General features: G+C 40.8%; 3 protein-coding genes across 6 annotated transcripts in view; all 3 read right to left on the bottom strand.

Moving 5' to 3' along the window:
- Positions 1-927: 927 nt before the first annotated feature.
- nars1 (asparaginyl-tRNA synthetase 1) lies at positions 928-8,925 on the bottom strand. Of its 2 annotated transcripts, none has more exons than XM_028418485.1 (15): positions 8,753-8,925; positions 7,845-7,927; positions 7,684-7,749; positions 7,471-7,563; positions 7,256-7,345; positions 6,738-6,816; positions 6,574-6,644; positions 6,350-6,436; positions 6,022-6,243; positions 5,631-5,830; positions 4,219-4,354; positions 3,902-4,015; positions 2,634-2,765; positions 2,270-2,401; positions 928-1,976 (listed from the first exon to the last, which is right to left on the bottom strand). In XM_028418485.1, the coding sequence occupies exons 1-15, from the start codon at positions 8,772-8,774 to the stop codon at positions 1,845-1,847; spliced, it is 1,659 nt and encodes a 552-aa protein (XP_028274286.1). In that variant the 5' UTR covers positions 8,775-8,925; the 3' UTR covers positions 928-1,844. The 2 variants fall into 2 exon arrangements, with proteins under 2 accessions (XP_028274286.1, XP_028274285.1); XM_028418484.1 differs by having other exon boundaries at positions 8,732-8,925.
- Positions 8,926-10,042: 1,117 nt separating this feature from the next.
- Positions 10,043-13,953, bottom strand: txnl1 (thioredoxin-like 1). The gene is made up of 8 exons (XM_028417865.1): positions 13,656-13,953; positions 12,818-12,914; positions 12,464-12,637; positions 12,107-12,229; positions 11,914-11,983; positions 11,629-11,801; positions 10,383-10,487; positions 10,043-10,298 (listed from the first exon to the last, which is right to left on the bottom strand). Exons 1-8 carry the CDS (start codon positions 13,751-13,753, stop codon positions 10,269-10,271), a joined length of 870 nt encoding a protein of 289 aa, XP_028273666.1. The 5' UTR covers positions 13,754-13,953; the 3' UTR covers positions 10,043-10,268.
- Positions 13,954-15,589: 1,636 nt separating this feature from the next.
- The window catches only part of LOC114443915 (cingulin-like protein 1), a 37,970-nt gene continuing 33,861 nt past the window's right edge, over positions 15,590-19,698 (bottom strand). For all 3 annotated transcript variants that reach the window (XM_028418292.1, XM_028418291.1, XM_028418293.1), the window contains 6 exons: positions 19,478-19,567; positions 18,335-18,418; positions 18,123-18,241; positions 17,913-18,021; positions 17,576-17,739; positions 15,590-17,421 (listed from right to left, as the gene is read on the bottom strand). In XM_028418292.1, the coding sequence (XP_028274093.1) occupies positions 17,301-17,421; positions 17,576-17,739; positions 17,913-18,021; positions 18,123-18,241; positions 18,335-18,418; positions 19,478-19,567 (687 nt within the window). In that variant the 3' untranslated portion in view covers positions 15,590-17,300. The remainder of the gene's footprint in view (positions 17,422-17,575; positions 17,740-17,912; positions 18,022-18,122; positions 18,242-18,334; positions 18,419-19,477; positions 19,568-19,698) is intronic.

The following is a 19,698-nucleotide window of genomic DNA, read 5'->3' on the forward strand; positions in this document are numbered from 1 at the left end:
TGACGCTGTATCCTGCACACAGACACATAGGTTTATCCAGGTGATGACATGATTACACAGGTCGTGTTAGCATTAGGTTACATTACAATCAGGTTATGATTAGGATTAGGATTAGGATTTGGTTAAGAATACGATAATAGGCGTGTTATGTGGTGATGTGGGCGTGTCAAAATCTAATGATCACACTGGTCACTGTTTGTAGCCTGACTCTTTACTGTCATTATTTAATAAAGGCTGGTATTTGTCTTATAAAAACATCGAGCAGTTTTTTTTTTATGTTTCTGTGACACATCACATCATCATCACAACACAACTGAACGAGTACTGATATTATAAAATTGCTGTAGTAACGTCTTCATGACAAGCAGAACAAACCATCACACAACTGAATACATATTGTTTTCTGGAGAAGCGTTGCTGTTTTAAATTGATGTCACTACTTTTAAATAGTGCCAGTTTTTCTTGAAGTACAAGCTACATTTCCTTCTTCCTTTTAAAACCAGAACGTCACATGGAATTGAGCACAAAGAAAACATGAGCTGTTAAAGAAGGAAGTCCTGACACACTTTTCTCTGTGAAGTTGCTTACCTTACCTTACCTAATGCATTCATTTTATATGAGCACTCAGCATTGAGTTATAGAGAATGGCAACTTAGCATATTTTGTGTAGGATGGTATATATGGTGGGCTGTGCACCACCTGCTTCATTATTACGTACATGATTATCTGCATTTTTTTTTAAATTGAAAGTTAAATTTAGGACACTACACTCATTTATTTTCCTTATTTAAGCAAATATAAATTGTTGATGTCATGTACAGTAATTTTGCGGCAGCTGCCCTTTGACATACTCCAAATTCAAATCAGTAATCAGTCAAACATTCACGGGCTTCAGCCACACAGAAGAAAACCTCATACAACTACAGGTCTGAATCTAACATTTTACTTAAGTGCATTTATTAGAGTATGAGTTTTATCAGATGAAGAGGCAGAGCAGATAAAGACACAAGACCCCCTGAGCCCAGCACATACAGTATGTGACATTTTTAACCACCACAAAGGCAATGGTGGTCTTCATTTTACAGTGTTTCTACTGCTGAATTGTGGAATAGCTCGGTTTGTTTAAAAACAGGAAGTGAAATGTTCCCACCAAGAAGGAAAATGTGCAGAAGTGGTGCTGTTTTACCGACTTAAAATCAAGATGGTGGCATCCAGTGCAGCGAGGAGGTACGTGTGAAATTGTCTCATTATCTTTTTTTGGCTATAGGATGGGCATACTCATCCAAGTCAGTGTGCTCCAATGCAAGTGAATTTGTGTTTATCCCTGTGAATCTGATTTCTGAAGTTTGTGTTTTATCCAGAAACAGATACATAGATTCAAATCTTTTTTGTTGCTCCTTCCTATGTTAATTTGACATTTGTTGATGCAAAGTTAACATGGCATCTAATGACAGTTACTCTTAATTATTCTCTCATGTGGCAATTTAGATTGGAAAACAATATCCCTGCAGTTTTAAGTCAACAAACCTGGATGGGGAAAAAATAAGTTTGAGATGCCAACACTGTACAAATACAAGACATGACCGTTTATTTCTAGCTGAATAGTAAGCCACTGAACATCTGCAGAGGCACACATGATCTGATTTAAGTGATAGAACAAACATGGAGGTGTCAAGGTTTGAAGCTTTAAAATATAGGTTGGATACAGCTAAAGGGACAAAACTACTGATTCTGTTATTTGCTTCTTCAATATGCACATGCCATGTTCTGGATAGAATAACTGTGTGCCCCTGTGTGTGTGTGTGTGTGAGAGAGAGAGAGAGAGAGAGAGAGAGAGAGAGCGTTCAGGGTCGGCAGCGCTGGATGAATCGTGGGTACAGGCACACGTCTCTGATGTGATGCCTGTTCAGCAGCCAGGTGAGGAAACGTTCCAGACCCAGCCCGTAACCCCCATGAGGACATGTGCCATACTTCCTCTGAAACACAAACACACACCGCAGCTGTTACTACACAACGCACGTGACAACTGTGGAAGACCTAGCACCTGCTATAAATGGACACTGCAAAAGATATATTGTCATCATAAAGGTATATTTTCATCTGTGCCAACAACACCTTGGCATTTAATTTAAATATGAAAAAAATGATTGTTGTCAAAAATATTTGATTAACACTTTAATAACTGAAGGACTATCAAGTAAAAACAACATTATTATTTGGTACAAATGCTAAATTGCACAAACACACAAGGATGCTGAGTAGCACTTACCTGGTCAGTATACCAGTAATAAGGGGTTGGGTCAATTCCCTCCCTCTTGTATCCTTCCAGCAGCTCTTCAGCATCCCAGATACGCATGGAGCCTCCGACAATCTCACCAACGTTTGGCATCAACACATCAACCTGTATAGACAAATAAACCAAAGATCTTAAAAGTCTTATATAAGGAAATTTTCTGATAATAATATAACTTGGTTACATCCTGATCATAATTTGGTAAGAGGCCTGTTTATTTACTGCAGTTCTTGACTCGACACTTAACTACTATCTTGGGTTTCTGACCAGGAATGAGGCTCTTCAGAGAGCAGAGCTATTTTTTAAAATTAAGCTAGATTCTAGTTTGAGACGTTCATACCGACTCAGTGAGGCGTCTGTCGTCGGCACAGCGCTGCATGTAGAAGGATTTGATCTCAGCTGGGAAACGACAGAGTAGGATGGTCTCGTTGATGGCGTCGGTCATCAACCTCTCTGGAGCCTCAGGGATGTCCTGAGAGAGTGAGAGACGAGGTAGGTCACAACTGAGAATGTGTTTCTGGACACCTAGTTTTGTTGACACATTATTACTGTGAACACTTCACAAAGAGGACAAAATGCATGTAAGCAGTAGATGGAATACAACTCAACAAAAAATAGGTAGATGTGGTCAACACACCCTTACATGTTTTATTTCTTATATAAAATGAACCATTTCATCAAGTGCATAAATATTCATGCATTTTAAAAAGACTGACTCCAAGTCAACAGAGGCCCACTTGGAACTAGAAGTCTCATAATTAGTGAAATGAGGATCAGCTGAGTGCAGTGAATGAAGCATAAAGACAGCTGTCTGTGGAAGGTTATAATTAGTATTCCTGGCTACAATTACATGACGAAGACAAAACGGCACTCCAAACACCTCAGAGAAAAGGTTTTTGAAAATTATAAGTCTGGTGATGGATACAAAATCATTTCCATGTCTCTGCTCAAGCCCTGGATTCAGTTCAATTAAGAAATGGAAGGAACATGGCATGTCTGGAGCACAACGTCCTCGTAAGAGTGACCAGGCAAGACCACCAACACACCTGTGACTTTTATGAAAGTTAAAAGTTTCAGCAGCGAAGCTTTATGGGAAAAGAATGGTCTGATAAATTATGGACTAGAGTTCACCCAAGGGTGTGTGGTGGACTACAAGATCAAGTGGAAGAAGGTTCTTTGGTCGTCAGATTAGACACTATGTTTCTCCATCCCCACAGTGAAGCATGCTGGTAGAATGCTTCTCAGTGTAGTCATAGGTACATGTACTAAATCCTGATTGAAAGGGGTGAATATTTACATATACAAACTATGTATGTAAATTAACTGATATTACTTTGAACAAACATTTTTTTGTACATTTTTGTTTTTGTAGATGCCATACACACCCCATAAAAGCAATAAAAGGATGAACGTCCAAGGTAGAGAATACTTTTTATAGGCTCTGTATATTTGAGCTGTGGTGAACAGTGCTTTCTATACATGCAGCTGTTGATGTAACTATAATCCATCTGTTACTGAGTGCATCTCTCCTCTCAGCCAACATGCAGTGTAAATGATGCATTTATTACATTTTCTGGTGAATGAGAGAATAATTAGTTTAGTCATTACCTCTCCAAACTCATAGTAGGAGCCATCATCCTTTTTGACGTCGTGCTCCCTGAGCCACTCAATGGCTTCGCTGTAGTTCATTCTCTTGAATGGCCTCTTGGGGGGTTTGAAGTTCTGCGTAAAAACATAAGAGAAATTATGAGCTGTTTGTTTCTTTGCGTGGTTGTTTCAGCACTAAATAACTGTTGGCATTAGTAGGGCAGGTTGGAACCCTATAATTACTAATAATTGTGGTTTGGACACACCCACTCGGTTTCTAAAAACAAGCTCAAATGCAGAACACACAAAGGTCTGCTCTGTAAACATATTAATTATACCGGGTTGATGTCATAGAGCAGCTCTGCAGCAGGGGATTTTAGCACTCGGTCCACCACATCACAGACCAGATCCTCCAATCGGTCCAGGAGATCCTCAAATGACATGAAGGGGCATTCAGCTTCGATGTGAGTGTACCTGGATACAGAGGAAAATATCCAATCCAATCCATCTTTATTTATAGAGCACCTTTTAAAAGACAACAGGGTCAGCCAAAGTGCTGTACACAGACCTACCAAGCATAGAATAATTGACTAATAAACTAGAATAAAATGAAATAAAATAAATATAAGTTTGATAAAACATAGGAATATAAAACCATACAATAAAAGCACCAGTCAGGGGTAAGAACAATAAAACAAGTAAAAGTCAACAACTCAAACAGAGTTAAAAGCCAGAGTAAAAAGATATGTTTTAAGTGATGACTTAAAAACCATAAAAGAATCCATCTGTCTAAGGTGCAAAGGCAGTTTGTTCCACAGTTTCGGACCTGCGACAGAGAAGGAACGGTCCCCCCTGCGTTTTCTCTGTGTTTTTGGGACGACCAGGAGAGACTGGCCAGCCGACCTTAGAGAGCGAGCAGGGCAGTGTACTGAGGGGCGAGACCATGAAGGGATTTAAAAAAAAATAAGAGAATTTTAAAATCAATGCGAAAAGGAATCGGGAGCCAGTGCAATGACTTTAAAATCGGAGTAATGTGCTCACGTTTCTTAGTCCCAGTTAAAAGCCGTGCAGCAGCATTCTGTACAAGCTGCAGTCGTGCAAGTGAAGCCTGGCTGAGCCCATAATAAAGTGCGTTGCAGTAATCTAACCGATTCGTAATAAAAGCATGAATTAAAATCTCAAAGTGATGCCGAGAAAGGAACGGTTTGGCTTTGGCCAGTTGCCTCAATTGAAAAAAGCTCGCTTTGACAGCTGCACTGATCTGAGCATCAAGTTTCAGGTTGGAATCCAATTTTACACCCAGATTTGTCACTGTGGACTTTTGATATTGTGTCAGGACACCCAAATCTATATCAGCAGCAGAGGCATCACTGGGCCCAAACAGTATGACCTCTGTCTTAGTGTCGTTAAAATGAAGCAGATTTACTGACAGCCAGGATTTAATTTCCTCAACACAGTCTAAGAGTTTAATATAAATAAAATATGTATATACAGTAACAATCAAGTCCAGGGCTTTCATTTCCTATACACAACACACTACTACTTTGTTGTTATCCTGTGTGGCTGTCGTCTTACTACAACTAGAAAACGAAGGTGCCCTGGGGAAATGTGCAGCAGGGAATCCACAATAGAGGAACCAGACAACAAACAAATCTAAATCTTTTGGGCTCTATTGACTTTCACGTCCCACAAAGGACTGCTTGAATATCCCTAAAGTATTAGTTATTTAAGTGTTGACCAGACAACTCACTCAGACAAGTGTCTGCGGGTGCGAGACTGCTCAGCCCGGTATGACTGAGCAATGCAGAAGGTGTCCCCCAAGGCAGGTATGCAGGTTTCCAGGTAGAGCTGGGAAGACTGTGTCAGGTATGCCTGCTCACCAAAGTAGTTAAGGTTAAAGAGGGTGGAGCCGCCCTCCACCTGTGTCTGCACCAGAGTCGGAGGAGTGATCTGCAACAAAAAAAAAACAATGGTTAGTCAATTCATATGATCAGGTAAACGCTTTCATCTACAAAACTATTAATTTCAGCTTTTTTATTGTTGTGTTTGTTTCATAATTGGATTTGATTATGGCTGCTGTTGGCTTGGAGGCATACAAACAAACAACAATTTAATGATCACTTTCAGTTGCCGTGCTTCACCTCATAGTATCCTCGGCTGAAGAAGTGGTCCCTGAAGCACTGTGTGACAGTGGATCGGACGCGCAGGATCTTGGAGACGTTCTCTCCTCTGATCAGCATGTGTCTGTTGTTCAGCTGGACATCCACGTCTGACTCTTCGTTCAGCAGATTGTCGGCACCGCCTGCTGGAGCTAAGCCAATCAGCTCCCAGAAGTCACAATGCAGTTCATGGCCTCCGGGCGCCTGGGTAAGGAGGAGAGGAAAGGGTTGCAGAATTAAAATTGCCAATATCACAGTTGTTATACACACTACACACATTTTTGCATGGTTTAGAAATTGAAAAGTTTACCTGCTTTCCCTCAGGAACCGCAGTGAGAGTTCCATACAGAGCTACAGTACTCTCTGTGGACAACATCAAGCCGTTGTAGCACTGGCACTAAAGACAAGAAACAATACTTGTCAGTTCAAAATTCAAAATACACAAAATCATTAACTCAACTTACAATAAAAACTTTGAATATTCTCATGAAAAACACAGCAGTGGTAAAAGTGTAAAAGTGAAATGATACATACCAGTTTATCAGATAGAACACACTGAAGAAAACCAGTTCCATCTCTGAGCACAATGAACATCAGGTTCTTGCCTGTTGAAGATAAAATAATAAAGTGAAATCAGTCCAAAACTAGAAACTGTACGTAAACCCACATGGACTACTGTGCTGAGGTATGTTCCTCACCTTGTCTCCTGAGGCGATGGACCCATCCAAACACCTTCACCCTCTGACCTCTCTTTTCTCCCAGACGATGGATTTTAGCCTGGAAAACAGTGTCATATGTTGAGACAAGGACTACAGCAGGGGTCAGCATCTATATTTGTTGGGGACTGAATTTTTCTCGGCAGACAATATTAGGGCCATTTATCTTGTAAAAAATGAAAAAATAATGTTATAATATATCATTATTAGATAGATGGCTAGCTACATAGATACAGTATTGATCCCCGAGGGGACATATATGTAGTATGTATCAATGTTCTTTCCAGGTTTATAACATTTTGTAGCCTCATTACCTATACAGCGGCAAGCCACTAGGGGGCGATTGGAATATTTAGGCTTCATATTTGTGAGGCTGTGGGGTGCAAAGCGTTACAGATAACATGCTGACATAAAGTGTGGAACGCTTGTGAACCAGCAAAACATTGCTGAATTTTGTCAGGACTGCCAGTGTGAAGTACAGAACTGAGAGAGAGGCTGACCGTTTCAGGCTCAGGCAGGCTGGGGTCCTTCTCAATGGTGATCTTCTTGGCTTCTTCCAGGTTCTTCTCTCTCCTCTCATTGTCCTCTGTCTGCACAATAAACATGAAACCAGCATTTTAAGAGATTGCACCTACTGTAAACCATAAACCTGCATAAAGAAGAAACGTGTGTCTTCTAGCAGCAGCTGGTGTTTAATGACCATGGCGACACAAACCTCCTTCTTTTCTTTGGCATCACTCTTAATCTGCTCACGGTTAAAAGCCTTCTTTGCATTCTTCATCTGTGTCTTGGAGATCACAGCCCAACGCTGTGGAAAACAACAAGAAGAACATGAAGACACAAAGAAAGACAGTGAATAAATATGTAAGAAAAAGCAATATATATATAAACTGTATGAAAACAACATGAGGGGAAACAATGAACCAACCTCTCCCTCCTTCTGTGAGTCTACATAGACGGTGGGAAATGGCTCCTTCCCAGCAAACAACAAAGCCTATGGGAAAATGTGAGAAACATGAGATACCTTACAAGTGCAGCTTTATCAATCAATAAAACAAAGAAGTAAGAGCGCTGTACATCATGCCTTACCTTGAGAGGAGTTTTAAATGGTTTCTGCTGCGTGCCGTCTCCATCCTGGTCGCTGCCACATTTGTCGGACACATACAGCTCACCTGAAAAATGCAGGCAGTATTAACACAGTGACAAAAACATCGTCACATGGTTATCCAAGTATGCTGTACTCAACTGTAAATACATTTAACATGAAAACTAAGATTGATCTGTCTAATACATCCTCCATAGATATTTAATTCTAACATTGCCACTGAGGTACTATGAATACTATTATTATAGTATTTACTGGCATTCCACAGTTATAGATGTTATAGAGAAAGACTTCCTGCTCAACAGTAGCACCAGGTTAGCTAGCTGACACTGGTTAATATTTTTTAAGGCGAGGTATAACTCGACATGTGTAATATTAACCGACATTTGAATCACATGAGTCTTGAGGATCAAATCACAGAGTGACACGTTAAAACAAAGGCTATAAGCACATGTACGTTTCTACCAATACATCATATAGAAACCGAATCTGTTTACATATTCTCTTTACTTAGGAACAAAACCACTACAAAACCAGAGACACTTTCATTCATCGATTCATCACCTCACTGACGCAGCCCATTAGGTTCTGCCACTGACAGCTGCCATTGCTAAATATTAGCAAAATATCTGAGCCACGCTGTTATCTTATTTCTTTTCATTTAATCTCTATCCGTGCATGAGTTCAGTGGCTGTGTAGCCTAGTTGTTTATGAATGGATATAGACGCAGAGGTCTAATTTGTGCTTCTAAATCACAAACCAGGCTACCTAGCAAGCTAACGGCTAACATAGGTGCAACTGATGCAATCCGCAAGACACACATGTCTTTGGGAGCTATCTCAGCGGCAAGCTAAGCTAATGTCTTTCTTACCCACTGAGATTTGTTCCACACCTTTCGTTATATCTGTCGCCATGTCGACCAACTACGACAGTCCAGTAAAGAGGAAACTGAACAGTTTAAATAAAAGCTGGATTTTAAACCCTCAGAAGCGACTGCCGGTGTTGTCTGCTCCGCCGGACATACGCTTGAGCCCTGCCGTAGTCTGTGGTGACAGAAGAGGAGGTGCTGGCTGGAGTCTTTTTCCTTTTCCGGAGGCAAGCTTCCAGGAAGCAACGTCAGCACTGATTGGTGAAAGTGTAAACGTCACTTCTATAACGTCCAAGCCGATTGGTGGCGTGACTTGTCAGCTTTATTCTGTTATTTAATCAACCATTCATTAGGGTCCGAGCACCAATGAAACCCTAGGGATTATTATTATTTTCCCTTTTTAAGGCCTTAAGATGCCCCAAAACACACCAAACTTGGTAGAAAAATTCATTCGGCTGAAAAAGTTTGAAATTTGCTGACTTTTGAAACGCACATGGGCACTCTTTCAAAAGTGTTACGGTGTGGCGGGGGCGTGGCCTCAAAGTTGACCATTGGCCATTACAAAGAAACTGTATTTTCTGCAGTACCACCAACATACTTCATGTGGACAAACTCTTACAGTACCCGAGTCTGAACAGATATCAGATCAGATATATATGCTGATCTGATCACAGCGCCACCTACTGGCAGGAGGAAATTTCTGTTGTAAACACGTGTTTGTTGTTTGTCTCTGGAAATAAGAGGAGAGCATAGGACAGAAGACAGCGATGGCCCCGTGGATCACACCGCAAGGTGTGCGAGGGCCCGCAAGGCTGCTCGCAGCTTTAATTCACCTTGTATTCATTTCTCTTTATCTATTTTTATCTTTTATGCTATTTTTTCTTCTTATGTGTGCTTCTACTGCTGAAACACTGAATTTCCCCTGTGTGGGACCAATAAAGGATGACCTCTTACACATTTTTGTTATAATTGCACAGTATAGGCTTAACTTGTTTAGGGTAAAAGTGATTTGGATTTGTTCCCATTTTCTGTTTCCCACCAAAGGGCACCTTCAATATACCTGCTCCAAACTTCCTGGAACTGCAGTGTTTGTCTTGTTGTCCCTGCCACACTGATATTATTAAGGGAGCTGTAACAACCACACATCCTTGCTGTGATGCACTGAACAATGATTTGCAAAGTTCTATGAACAGACACTAACAAAGCTTTAACTAATATTAATTTCTATAACCACCACTGATTTATATTGTTTCACTACTACTATAACCTAACTATAACTTACCTTATTCCCAAAAAGAGCAGACATGACGCACATGCCTTTGAAAAAGGATTCTGTTTTATTTACAGTGATTCATCAGAATTACAATACAAATGATTTATAGACTGAGTCTCCAGATGGAGAATTTATTCAGGACACAAGGACAGCTGGAGGCTGTGTGTGGTAGCTTTGGCAGAGAGGGGAAAGTCCTTGGGTGTATCTGCAGCCTCCTATTCTTCCTCCTCTCTTTTGTCTCATCATTCCTCCCCTTGGACCTCCAGCTCAGTGACTCTCACCTTTCTTTCCTACAACCTGTGTGATAGAAAAACGTAGCACCCATGAATACATAACAAACCTGAACGTGACTGAATGCAGGATGCTGTGACTCCTCTTTACCCTTTTGAAGTCGTTCATGTTGGTGGCCTGTACTGGAGTGCCTATGAACGTTAGATAGTTGATTTTTGTCGTTTCCTCATCTCCTTGGTTCGACTTGACAAACAACTGGTAAGAAGAGAAAATATGTTTTACATAAGACAAGTGTGTCCAGCAATAAAGCCTGAAAAAGCATGTTATAAGTATGATTAATCATCAATTAATTATTGTTCTAAATAAGCTGTTAAACAGAACATGGAAGCAAGCAAATGATAAAAGCCAAGTTTCCAAGTATCAATCCAGGGCTGGCCTGGTTAGCAGCTTCTAAAGTAGCACTGTTTTAAAATGAGTATATTAAGGACCCACATTGCAAACAAAGCACAAAGGTCTTCCGCACAGGGTTATTTAAGTGTAGACTTCAAGGAGATTGTGCTTTCCAAACTCAAGCCTGAAACACTAGAACAGTTTTCTAGAAAACCTAAACACATCTTGACACTGCTGTGGCCACCAAAGAGAAGGTTAAGGGTTATTAGAGTGAACCTGTCACTTTTTGTTTTTGATCCCTGTGTGCAGGTGGTGCAGATGTGTCAGCTAACGGAGGAGTGTGTGTAATAATCATTATGGTTATTGTGTACACCCTGCGTGCAATGACAGTCCAGCTACTATGTCTAATTTACAATTTAAAGCTGTTGTATGTTCTCTTATCATTCTTCCATCAATGATAATGATGATAATTTGCTCTATTGACAAGACTTATGTAAAAAGTAAAAAAAAAAGTTGAAAGGTTGTATATTCTTGCTTCATATTGGGGAAAGTAAAGTTTCCTGCCACATCCTGGCATCATCACAGCATTTAAACAGCTGCAGCACCTCAGCAGACTGCAGTACAGGTCGAATGACAGACAGACAGCACTGATTGAATACTGAGCAGTATTGTAGTTAAGAAGCAGTTTATTGAAATGTACCTAAGGAATAGTTATAAATATAGTTATATTACATATTATCTAAGGCAGGATATAAAAAATCATTAAACCCGTGAGGTACATCATTAAATAATGTCATCTCTCACACTCTCATTAAATCACCGTCTTCCATGTGTGTACACATGGATACTTACATTCTACCCTCAAGTTTGTTTTATAAATCCCAGTGTTTGTGTATGTTCTATTTTAATTTCTTTTTTTTTAATAAACTTTGCTTGATGTTTAAATGGGAATGAGAATCTTTGGCAGGGCTCAGTGTGATGGCGTCTGGTTGAGTAAAGCACTTACCGTAACACTCTGTACGTTCTGAAACTTGACATAACGCAGTGGAATCAGACCGTCATCTTTGTAGTCTTCCTCTGACAGCTCCAGAGTCTGAGTGGCTTCACTTCGCTCTGCATCGTCAAAACCCATCGACCGGGGGAGATTGATGAACACCTTCACCACTTTAGGGGCTTGGGCTGACACAGAGGACAGGCAGATGTAGAATGTTAGTTATTAGGAAAGAGAAAATGAATTTCGTTGCAGTCCTCTGCAGCTTTGCATTAATGTCAGCATTAGAACAGAACTCACTGAAATCTGAAGACTGCATCTTCATAGAGAAGAGCTTCACTGGCTGGTTGAATGCGATCGTTATCAACAACTGCATGCAAATTAAAAAAAAAAGTCAATATATCAGACAAACACTCCAGATGTGACTTTCAACTAATCAGAGAGCGACACCAAGCAGTAGTTATGGATCCTGCTTTGAAGTGACAGCTCGTACCTGTTCATCACAGTCAGACTCCAAGTATGTGGAGTCTTTGATTAGGCAGTTATCAAAGCCACAGTCATCACTTTCATTGAGGCATTCACAGCCAGCTTTATTAACAAAAGGCATGAGGTCCATCTGAAAAACACAACAAAATTACCGGTAAGTGCAATGCAGTCACCCTACAGCTCATTCACTTGTTTTTGACTAGGCCTGTTTTTTTCCTGTTAGATCTTACTTCTACACTGGGTGTATATAAAGTGTCTGGTCAGACTGTGATTCCTGTCTGATTTTCCAAAGTGGTTTTGTAGTTTGTGTGGTTTCAGCTGTTACCAAAAATGAAATGAATACTCAGTATTATGTTCTACTCACATATCCCTTTGGAATGTCAGAGTCCTCGCTGTTTCCTGGGTCATTCTCTGTGTGCTGTTTGATCTTCTCCTCCAGCCCTGCAGAGTCCGCTCCCTGGTACTGATCCACCCGAACCCGGTTCCTGAAGAACAAGAACGTCGGTGTGGCTGAGATGTTGTTGGCTGCCGCCGTCGCCTGAGGAAAGAGAAAAGAGATCTTTTTTATTACTTCTGATTCTTTACAAGCAGGCTGTCTTTCTATTTTCAGCTTTAGGGTCTCTGTTGTTTTGACGCAGCAGTGCTGCAAACATTTTCAGTAAAACCTGTATTTTGAAGGATGAAAAGTATGAAGGATGATGCAGCATATCAGACTTACCTGACAAACATGAACATCTACTTCAAGGAAGACAACTTGTGGGTACTTGTTACTCAACATGTTGAAAGCTGGAGCTATTCTGACACAGGGCCGGCATCTGAGGAGGCAGGGCAGAGTAACTTTGAGTGCAAGCGGAATCATTTATCAGTCAATTACTTGTTATACATTTGAAATGACACAGGCTGACTAGTTTTTCAAATACAACATTGGCAATAATATTGTTCACAAACGATAAACTTGATTCACATCATACATCCCAAGTATGTTGGTACTTGAGAAGTACAGTAGCTTCTGCCCCAGTATTACTGATCTGGAGCTCATGAGTGACCTCTGTTACTAGAGGCTGCTCCTCTAGTAACACAAAATCTAGAGCTTGAACATATCTCGTAATTCTATAACTATTATTCATATGCTGTAACTTTAATCTTGAAATACCTGACTACAGGTCACTGAATCCTCGTAATAAGTAGCTTAGTAAAACGTAAACTTAGCATAAATACTAGCAGTAATGTTACTACTTTGGCAGAAAACGATAATATAGTCTGCCTGACATGACAACCCATACTTGATTTATTTAACAAACATAATTAAATCCTATATTTCAACTACCAGGGTACTGTAATATTGCTATGTCATTGTAAGCAGCAGAGCTAGTTTGCTAACGCCTGCTAACTGTAGCATGCTAACCTGGCTATAAGTCAACCCTGACCGACCTGTCCACTACACATCACCTTTTAAGAGCAATGAAACAATGGGCTCTGGTTGTTTCTCTGTATGCTGTAAAGAGAACCTAAACGTGGTTAACGGCGCGGCTTCGAAGACGGGTTTGTGAGCTTACCCAGCCATTGTGAACTTAACCACGGCGAGCCTGGAGCCGGCGGCCGCTAGCTCCGGTTGGAAGTCCGGGTCGCTCCCGATCACTTTAACACCGACCATGGTGCAGCTTCCGGCTGTGGTTCTGAGCTGGTTACCCTGCTGAATTTCCTGGGCAGGCAACCGTACAATCTAACAATTATAAGTTGTTTTGTTTTTAGCTTTAGGTCAGTGTGTTAGCCTGCTAGCTCTCCGGGTCTGGAGCACACAGTGAGCTGTTTCAGGATGTGGACTCCTGATTGGCCAATACGCAACAGGAAGAGCGGGGCTTTTCTTCTTCTATAAACTCGGGAGTTTAGTCATCTTACTGCCCTCCACAGGAATGTTGCTGCCAAGACATGCTCAGCTCAGGTAACTGGACAGGTTGATATATATATATATATATTTACCTAAATCTTTTAAGATTAAGATTAACTTTATTAATACCCGTGGGGGAAATTAAGTTGTAGTAGCAGCATTTTAATGAATATGAATGAATGAATGCAGCCGTAAAGAACTTTAATAAAGTATCTAAAATAAAAAAAAATTAAACAGCAAAACCTCTTATATACACATACACACATATAGGGTGGGAGGGACTGTCCATGATTGACAGCAGTTTAGCCAGCACTCTTTCCCTCGCCACTTCCTCCAGGTTGGCAAGCAACAAGAGACCCTGCCTTTTTGATGAGTTTTTCCAGTCTGTTGGCGTCCTTTGCTTTAATGCAGGGGTCTTAAACACAACTTACCTGGCTTTGCCACTGGGGGTAGAGTCTGGGTGAGGCTGGGTTGCATTAAAAAGGGTTTCAAATATTCCAAAAGTACAACTGGTCCAATCTTCTCAATCTTTATTAATAACAGGTCAGAATAGGGATGCAAATTATCAATTGATAAGCAGTGATTTTCTTGGGCCTAAATTTCCCTCAGTTTCACTAAGATTAAAAGCTAAACATTGTTTAGGCTACTAAATAAAATTGCATGTCATATTCCTTAATGAGGGATTTGCTGTACCATTGGGGATACAGTACAGACAATGACATTTATGTAGGCTAGAATAACAAAACCAATTGTGAATAGAAATTAAATAAAATATGTAGGCAGCTTTAACATGAAAATCATACAGACACGTGTGTCCACATCTTTCCCACTGATACAGACTCGGGAGGGCGGGGGCTTATCCCTGCTGTAGTCCACCACCATCTCCTCTGTCTTGGCCATGTTCAGCTGCCGGTGAATCTCCCCACACCACCTGACAAAACACTCCACACGGCCCCTGTACTCATCCTCCCGTCCGTTCTCCACACACCTAACTATGGCTGTGTCATCCGAGTACTTCTGAAGGTGACACAACTCAGAGCAGTACTGGAAGTCAGCTGTGTAGGTGGTGAATAGAAAGGGAGACAGCACAGTTCCTTGAGGAGCCCCAGTGGAACAGTTCTTCAGCACCCGTGGACTGATGGCATCAGGATCAGCGGCCTTTCCCTGGTCGAGTCTCTCCAGCTCTCTCCTCACCTGGCTGGAAGTCTCCTGTCTGGGGGGTTGGGGGCATGGTGGAGTCTGTGTTTGGTGTCAGCAGGGGGGAGGAAGGTGGCAGAGGTGTTAGAGGATGGGAGGTGTGAAGGAAGAATCATTAGCATGATCCACATTCTCCTCTGCTGCACATCTTCCTTTCCTCTGGAAGCCTGTGATTGCTCTCATCCCACTCCACACGTCCCTGGTCTGGTTTCTCTCCAGTCTCTCCTCCAGCTTCCTCCTGTAGGCGTCCTTGCGCACTTTCAAAAATCCCAAATTAGGGATTTTTGAAAGTCCTTGCGCACTTTCAAAAATCCCAAATTAACCCATGTAGGAAAATAAATAGTAGATTAGCTGTGTTAAAAATGAATGCTTTCATCATAAAATGTACACAAAACAATACCTTAGTTTTACAGTGGAGAAGAGTTTATTTGTATTTTGTAAGAAACCTCTCACCAAAAGAGAGAATGAGGAAAATAAAAATAAATACCCGAGATCAACAGAAAAAGTAAGTGTAGTTATAAAAATAAGTCAGCGTATTTTATTTCTTTTTACATTTTTGTAGCTTTCATTGTTTTCTTTTGGTTAAAGAAAATACAAAAAAGTGACTATTGCTGTGTAGCATTATAGCTAAGCTACAACACCTGCACCTACAAAAACCTGTGATTTGTGCTCCTGTTTCCAAAAAAGCAAAATACACCAACATATGTAAACATAACAGAGAATACAATCTGCATATGACTTATAGCTTTGTGTCCTTCAAGCAACGAACATGCAGAAGACTGTATATGGACAGCTTTGAGTGTCATAAGGGAGGGGGACATAAGTGTCCTTAAAAAACTGATAAACTCTTTCCAAAATCTAACAAAATCTAATAATCAATTATAAATGAGCATGTTTTAATTTCAGAACAGCTCTTACAATTATGAGATAATGCACCACAGATTACAGTAGCAAAAGAAACTTCAGAACTTATATCATGTTTTAAGATAACTACATGATAGTTGGAGTTCTTGCTGTATATTCATATAGTGCTTTTTTCTACCTACTTTAAGGTATTAGAAGCAGTTAAGTGTCTTCTCCAAGGATACATGGACATACATATCCCCTACCACCTGAGCCACAGCCACCCTAATATAGAGTAAACACATGTATCAGCTGACTGGGGCATTTCTGTGTGGAGTTTGCACGGCTTCCTCCCACCTTCCAAAGACGTGCTTGTTAGGTCAATTGGTCACTCTAACCTGCCTGTAGGTGTGAGTGCGAATGGTTGTTTAGATAGCATGACCCTGCATAGCAGGACAAACAGGTTCAGATAATGGATGGATGGATGGTGAAGTGGACCCCAGCATAGATTCCATTTTAGCTTACATTGCATCTATTTATATTACAGTATGCATCACATTGACATTTTGAAAGAGTCGCTGAATCAGTATTTCTTTTTGTTACATTGAATTAACTAATTATCAGTAAATTACTGTCAGGCTGACCAAATCTTAAAATCTTGCTAATTCCCAGACACGTTCTGAATTGATGCAATATATATTGAGTCAAATTACAAGATAACCTCTGTTTTCCTTTTTGTGAATGCAGCATGCTCACACACATATGACCTGTTTTTCTAACTCTCACTGTACACTCTTGGCTGAATGTGGAGAACACAACTTTTGTCTGCTTTGCTGATAGAAGTCTAACTCATACATCTCATATTCAGATACTGGGCACATTGGCACCCTAAAATACTAAAATCATCTGATGCATCATTTCATTCTCTGAATTTAAAAGTTTGCCCCGCAAGCTATTATAAAATAAAAAGGAAACAAAACAAAAACAACACAAACGCACAAAAAATGCATTCAATATAAATAATCTCTTAATTGAGTGAATCAAACAGCTACAATCATTTCCAAAGATCCCTCACTTAGTCTGTAGTTACACCTTGTTGTATCATTACCCTATCAATATGTCTTTAGGAAGCCAACCGACATCATGAAGACAAAAGCTAAGAATGGAGAAACCAGAGAGTTTTTGTGTCTCACTTTCGTTTTTTAAAAACTGATAAAAACAAATCCTCTGTCAACACAACACTGATGTGTTTAAACACCAAACTGGGAGTGTTTTAGACTTTGGTGACAATGTTGGTTTGTTCCCGATGTCGGTGGTCATCGTCTTCGTCGTCCACGCTCAGATCCAGCCTCAGGTTATCCAGAGTCTGACGCATTGTCAGCACCTCCTTACGCCTGTCAGCGACACATATGAAGCTTTATGAGTTTAGCATAAAAATGATGTATTTTATGTGCCAATAAAATATTATTTGTAAAGACACTTTATCCACTGGCAGCCATAGTGATGCTTTATTGTAAACTCAAGTGTGTGTGTGTGTGTGGTTAGTACTTGTTCTGCAGGTGCTGGTCAAGCAGATTCCTCTGCAGTCGGCTGCTGGTCTCCCTCTCCTCAGCCAGCTCTCTCTGGGTGTGGCGGTACTGCGCCTCCTTCCTGCTCGCTTCCTCCTCTGCCTCGTTCAGCTGGCGCTTCAGAGAGCGGATCCTCTGGGTCATCTGCAGAACCAATCACAGAGCTCCAGTTAGGGGGAATCACACAACAAAACAACACTGTATGTGACTTTATATACTGCAAGGCCTAGTGCCAATCCTCTCTATGCTCTGCTGCCCCTCATGGGAGTGGAGTGTGTATATATGTTAAACTGTGTGTGTGTGTGTGTGTGTATTACCAGGTCTTTCTGTTCATTAGCTATCCTCTGCTCCTCCTCCATCTGGTCACTCAGCTCATTGATCCTCCTCTCCAGTTTAGCGATAGTGTTTGTTAGAGCTGTTTTGTTCCTGTGCAAACAAACACATGCTTTTATCTGGTGTCACAGCTTATCTGCACAGTAGTGATTCATATTGAAGTTCAGTTTCTCAGTTGGTTTCTGGGCTGTTACCTCTCCTCGGCCCTCAGGAAGTTCTCCAGCTCCTTCACTCTACTTTCCGTCCTGGTGATGACGTCCTCCTGGACTCTGGAGCTCTGCAGGTCCTCCACCTCCAGACGCAGCTCACGCAACTACACACAGAGAACGAAATCCATTAGAGATTGATGAGTACAAAACATCAGCAGTGTGTTAAATGACATAAATGTGAAGTAAAAACACTTTACCTGTCTCTCCAGGGAAGCCTTCTCAGTTTCCAGGTGGTCATTCAGATCTTTCTCCTGAATCAGCTTCAGCTGCAGCTGCTCAGTCTGACAGCAAACATAACAGACTCATTAAACTCAAAGGTCTATTAATATTTCCTGTTATTGTGAATAAATAGCAATAATATTGTGAATAAAAGCATCTGCAATTTATGTAAGTCAAAAAAGTGTTAAACCAGAATATCTTTTATATTTAAGATGCCTTTTACTATGATGACAGCTTCGCACTCTTGGCATTCTCTTAATGAACTTCATTAACTATTCAGTGGATAGTTCTGTTCAACTACTGTTCAAATCCATATTATCCCAAAAACCACTCAACTAAGTAAACAGAAACAGACTGTGTGAATCAGACCTTTATGGTCAACCTGTTGCAAAGAAGCCACTGAGGAAGGACAACAAAAAGACACACACAAGGAATGCAATGGAAATCTGTGCCTTGGCCTGAGTCCAAATTTGAAAGTTCAGGTGAAAAGGTGAGCAAATCATTTCTACACTTTGAAGATGTGATGGTCTGGGGGTACCTTGCTGGTGACACTGTTGTGATTTATTCAAAATTCAAGTCACATATAACCAGCAGGGCTACAACATACAGGCTATCCCATCTGGTTTGTGCTTAGTGGGACCATCATTTGTTTCTCAAGAGGAGAATGACCCAAACACACCTCCAGGCTGTGTAAAAGCTAAATGATTAAGAAAAAGAGTGATGAGTTAGATGACCTGATCGCTCTACCTAAGCCCAACTGGGTTAGGTTGGTTTCAGGTGAGTTGCACCACATGTGAAGGCAAAGCAGCCAAAAAACTCTGGGAACCCCTTCAAGACTGCTGGAAAACTAATCCAGGGGCTGTCATGAAAGCAAAAGGTCCAAAATATAAAACATATATATTTTTTATGACATTTTTTTGTTGACTTCATAATTCCATATGTGTTTCTGAACAGTTTTGATGATGTCTTCAGTATGAATCTACAATGTAGAAAATAGTAAAAATGAGGAAATAAACCATTACATAAAAATGTGTGACTGGTAGCGTGCACTTTTCTTCCATTTTGGAGCATGTAATGAGGCTAATCCATGTAATTTGAAATCTCTCTCCGTGCATGTTTACCTGTTCGATAGCTCTCTTGTGCTTGGCGGCCCATCTCTGCTCGCTGTCGTGCATCTCCTCCAGATCGCTCTCCAGGTCGATGAACTTCTCCTGAGGAGAGGAAGGGGAGACGTTCAGAGCACACCAGAACACCTGAACTTTCCAAACAGCTTGTCGTGATCTGAGGTCACTCTTCATGATGTCACTCAATGTATTTAAAAATGGGACAGATTAAACATCTT

Source organism: Parambassis ranga, chromosome 12 (assembly GCF_900634625.1).
Source record: "Parambassis ranga chromosome 12, fParRan2.1, whole genome shotgun sequence".
NCBI classification, from domain to species: Eukaryota; Metazoa; Chordata; class Actinopteri; family Ambassidae; genus Parambassis; species Parambassis ranga.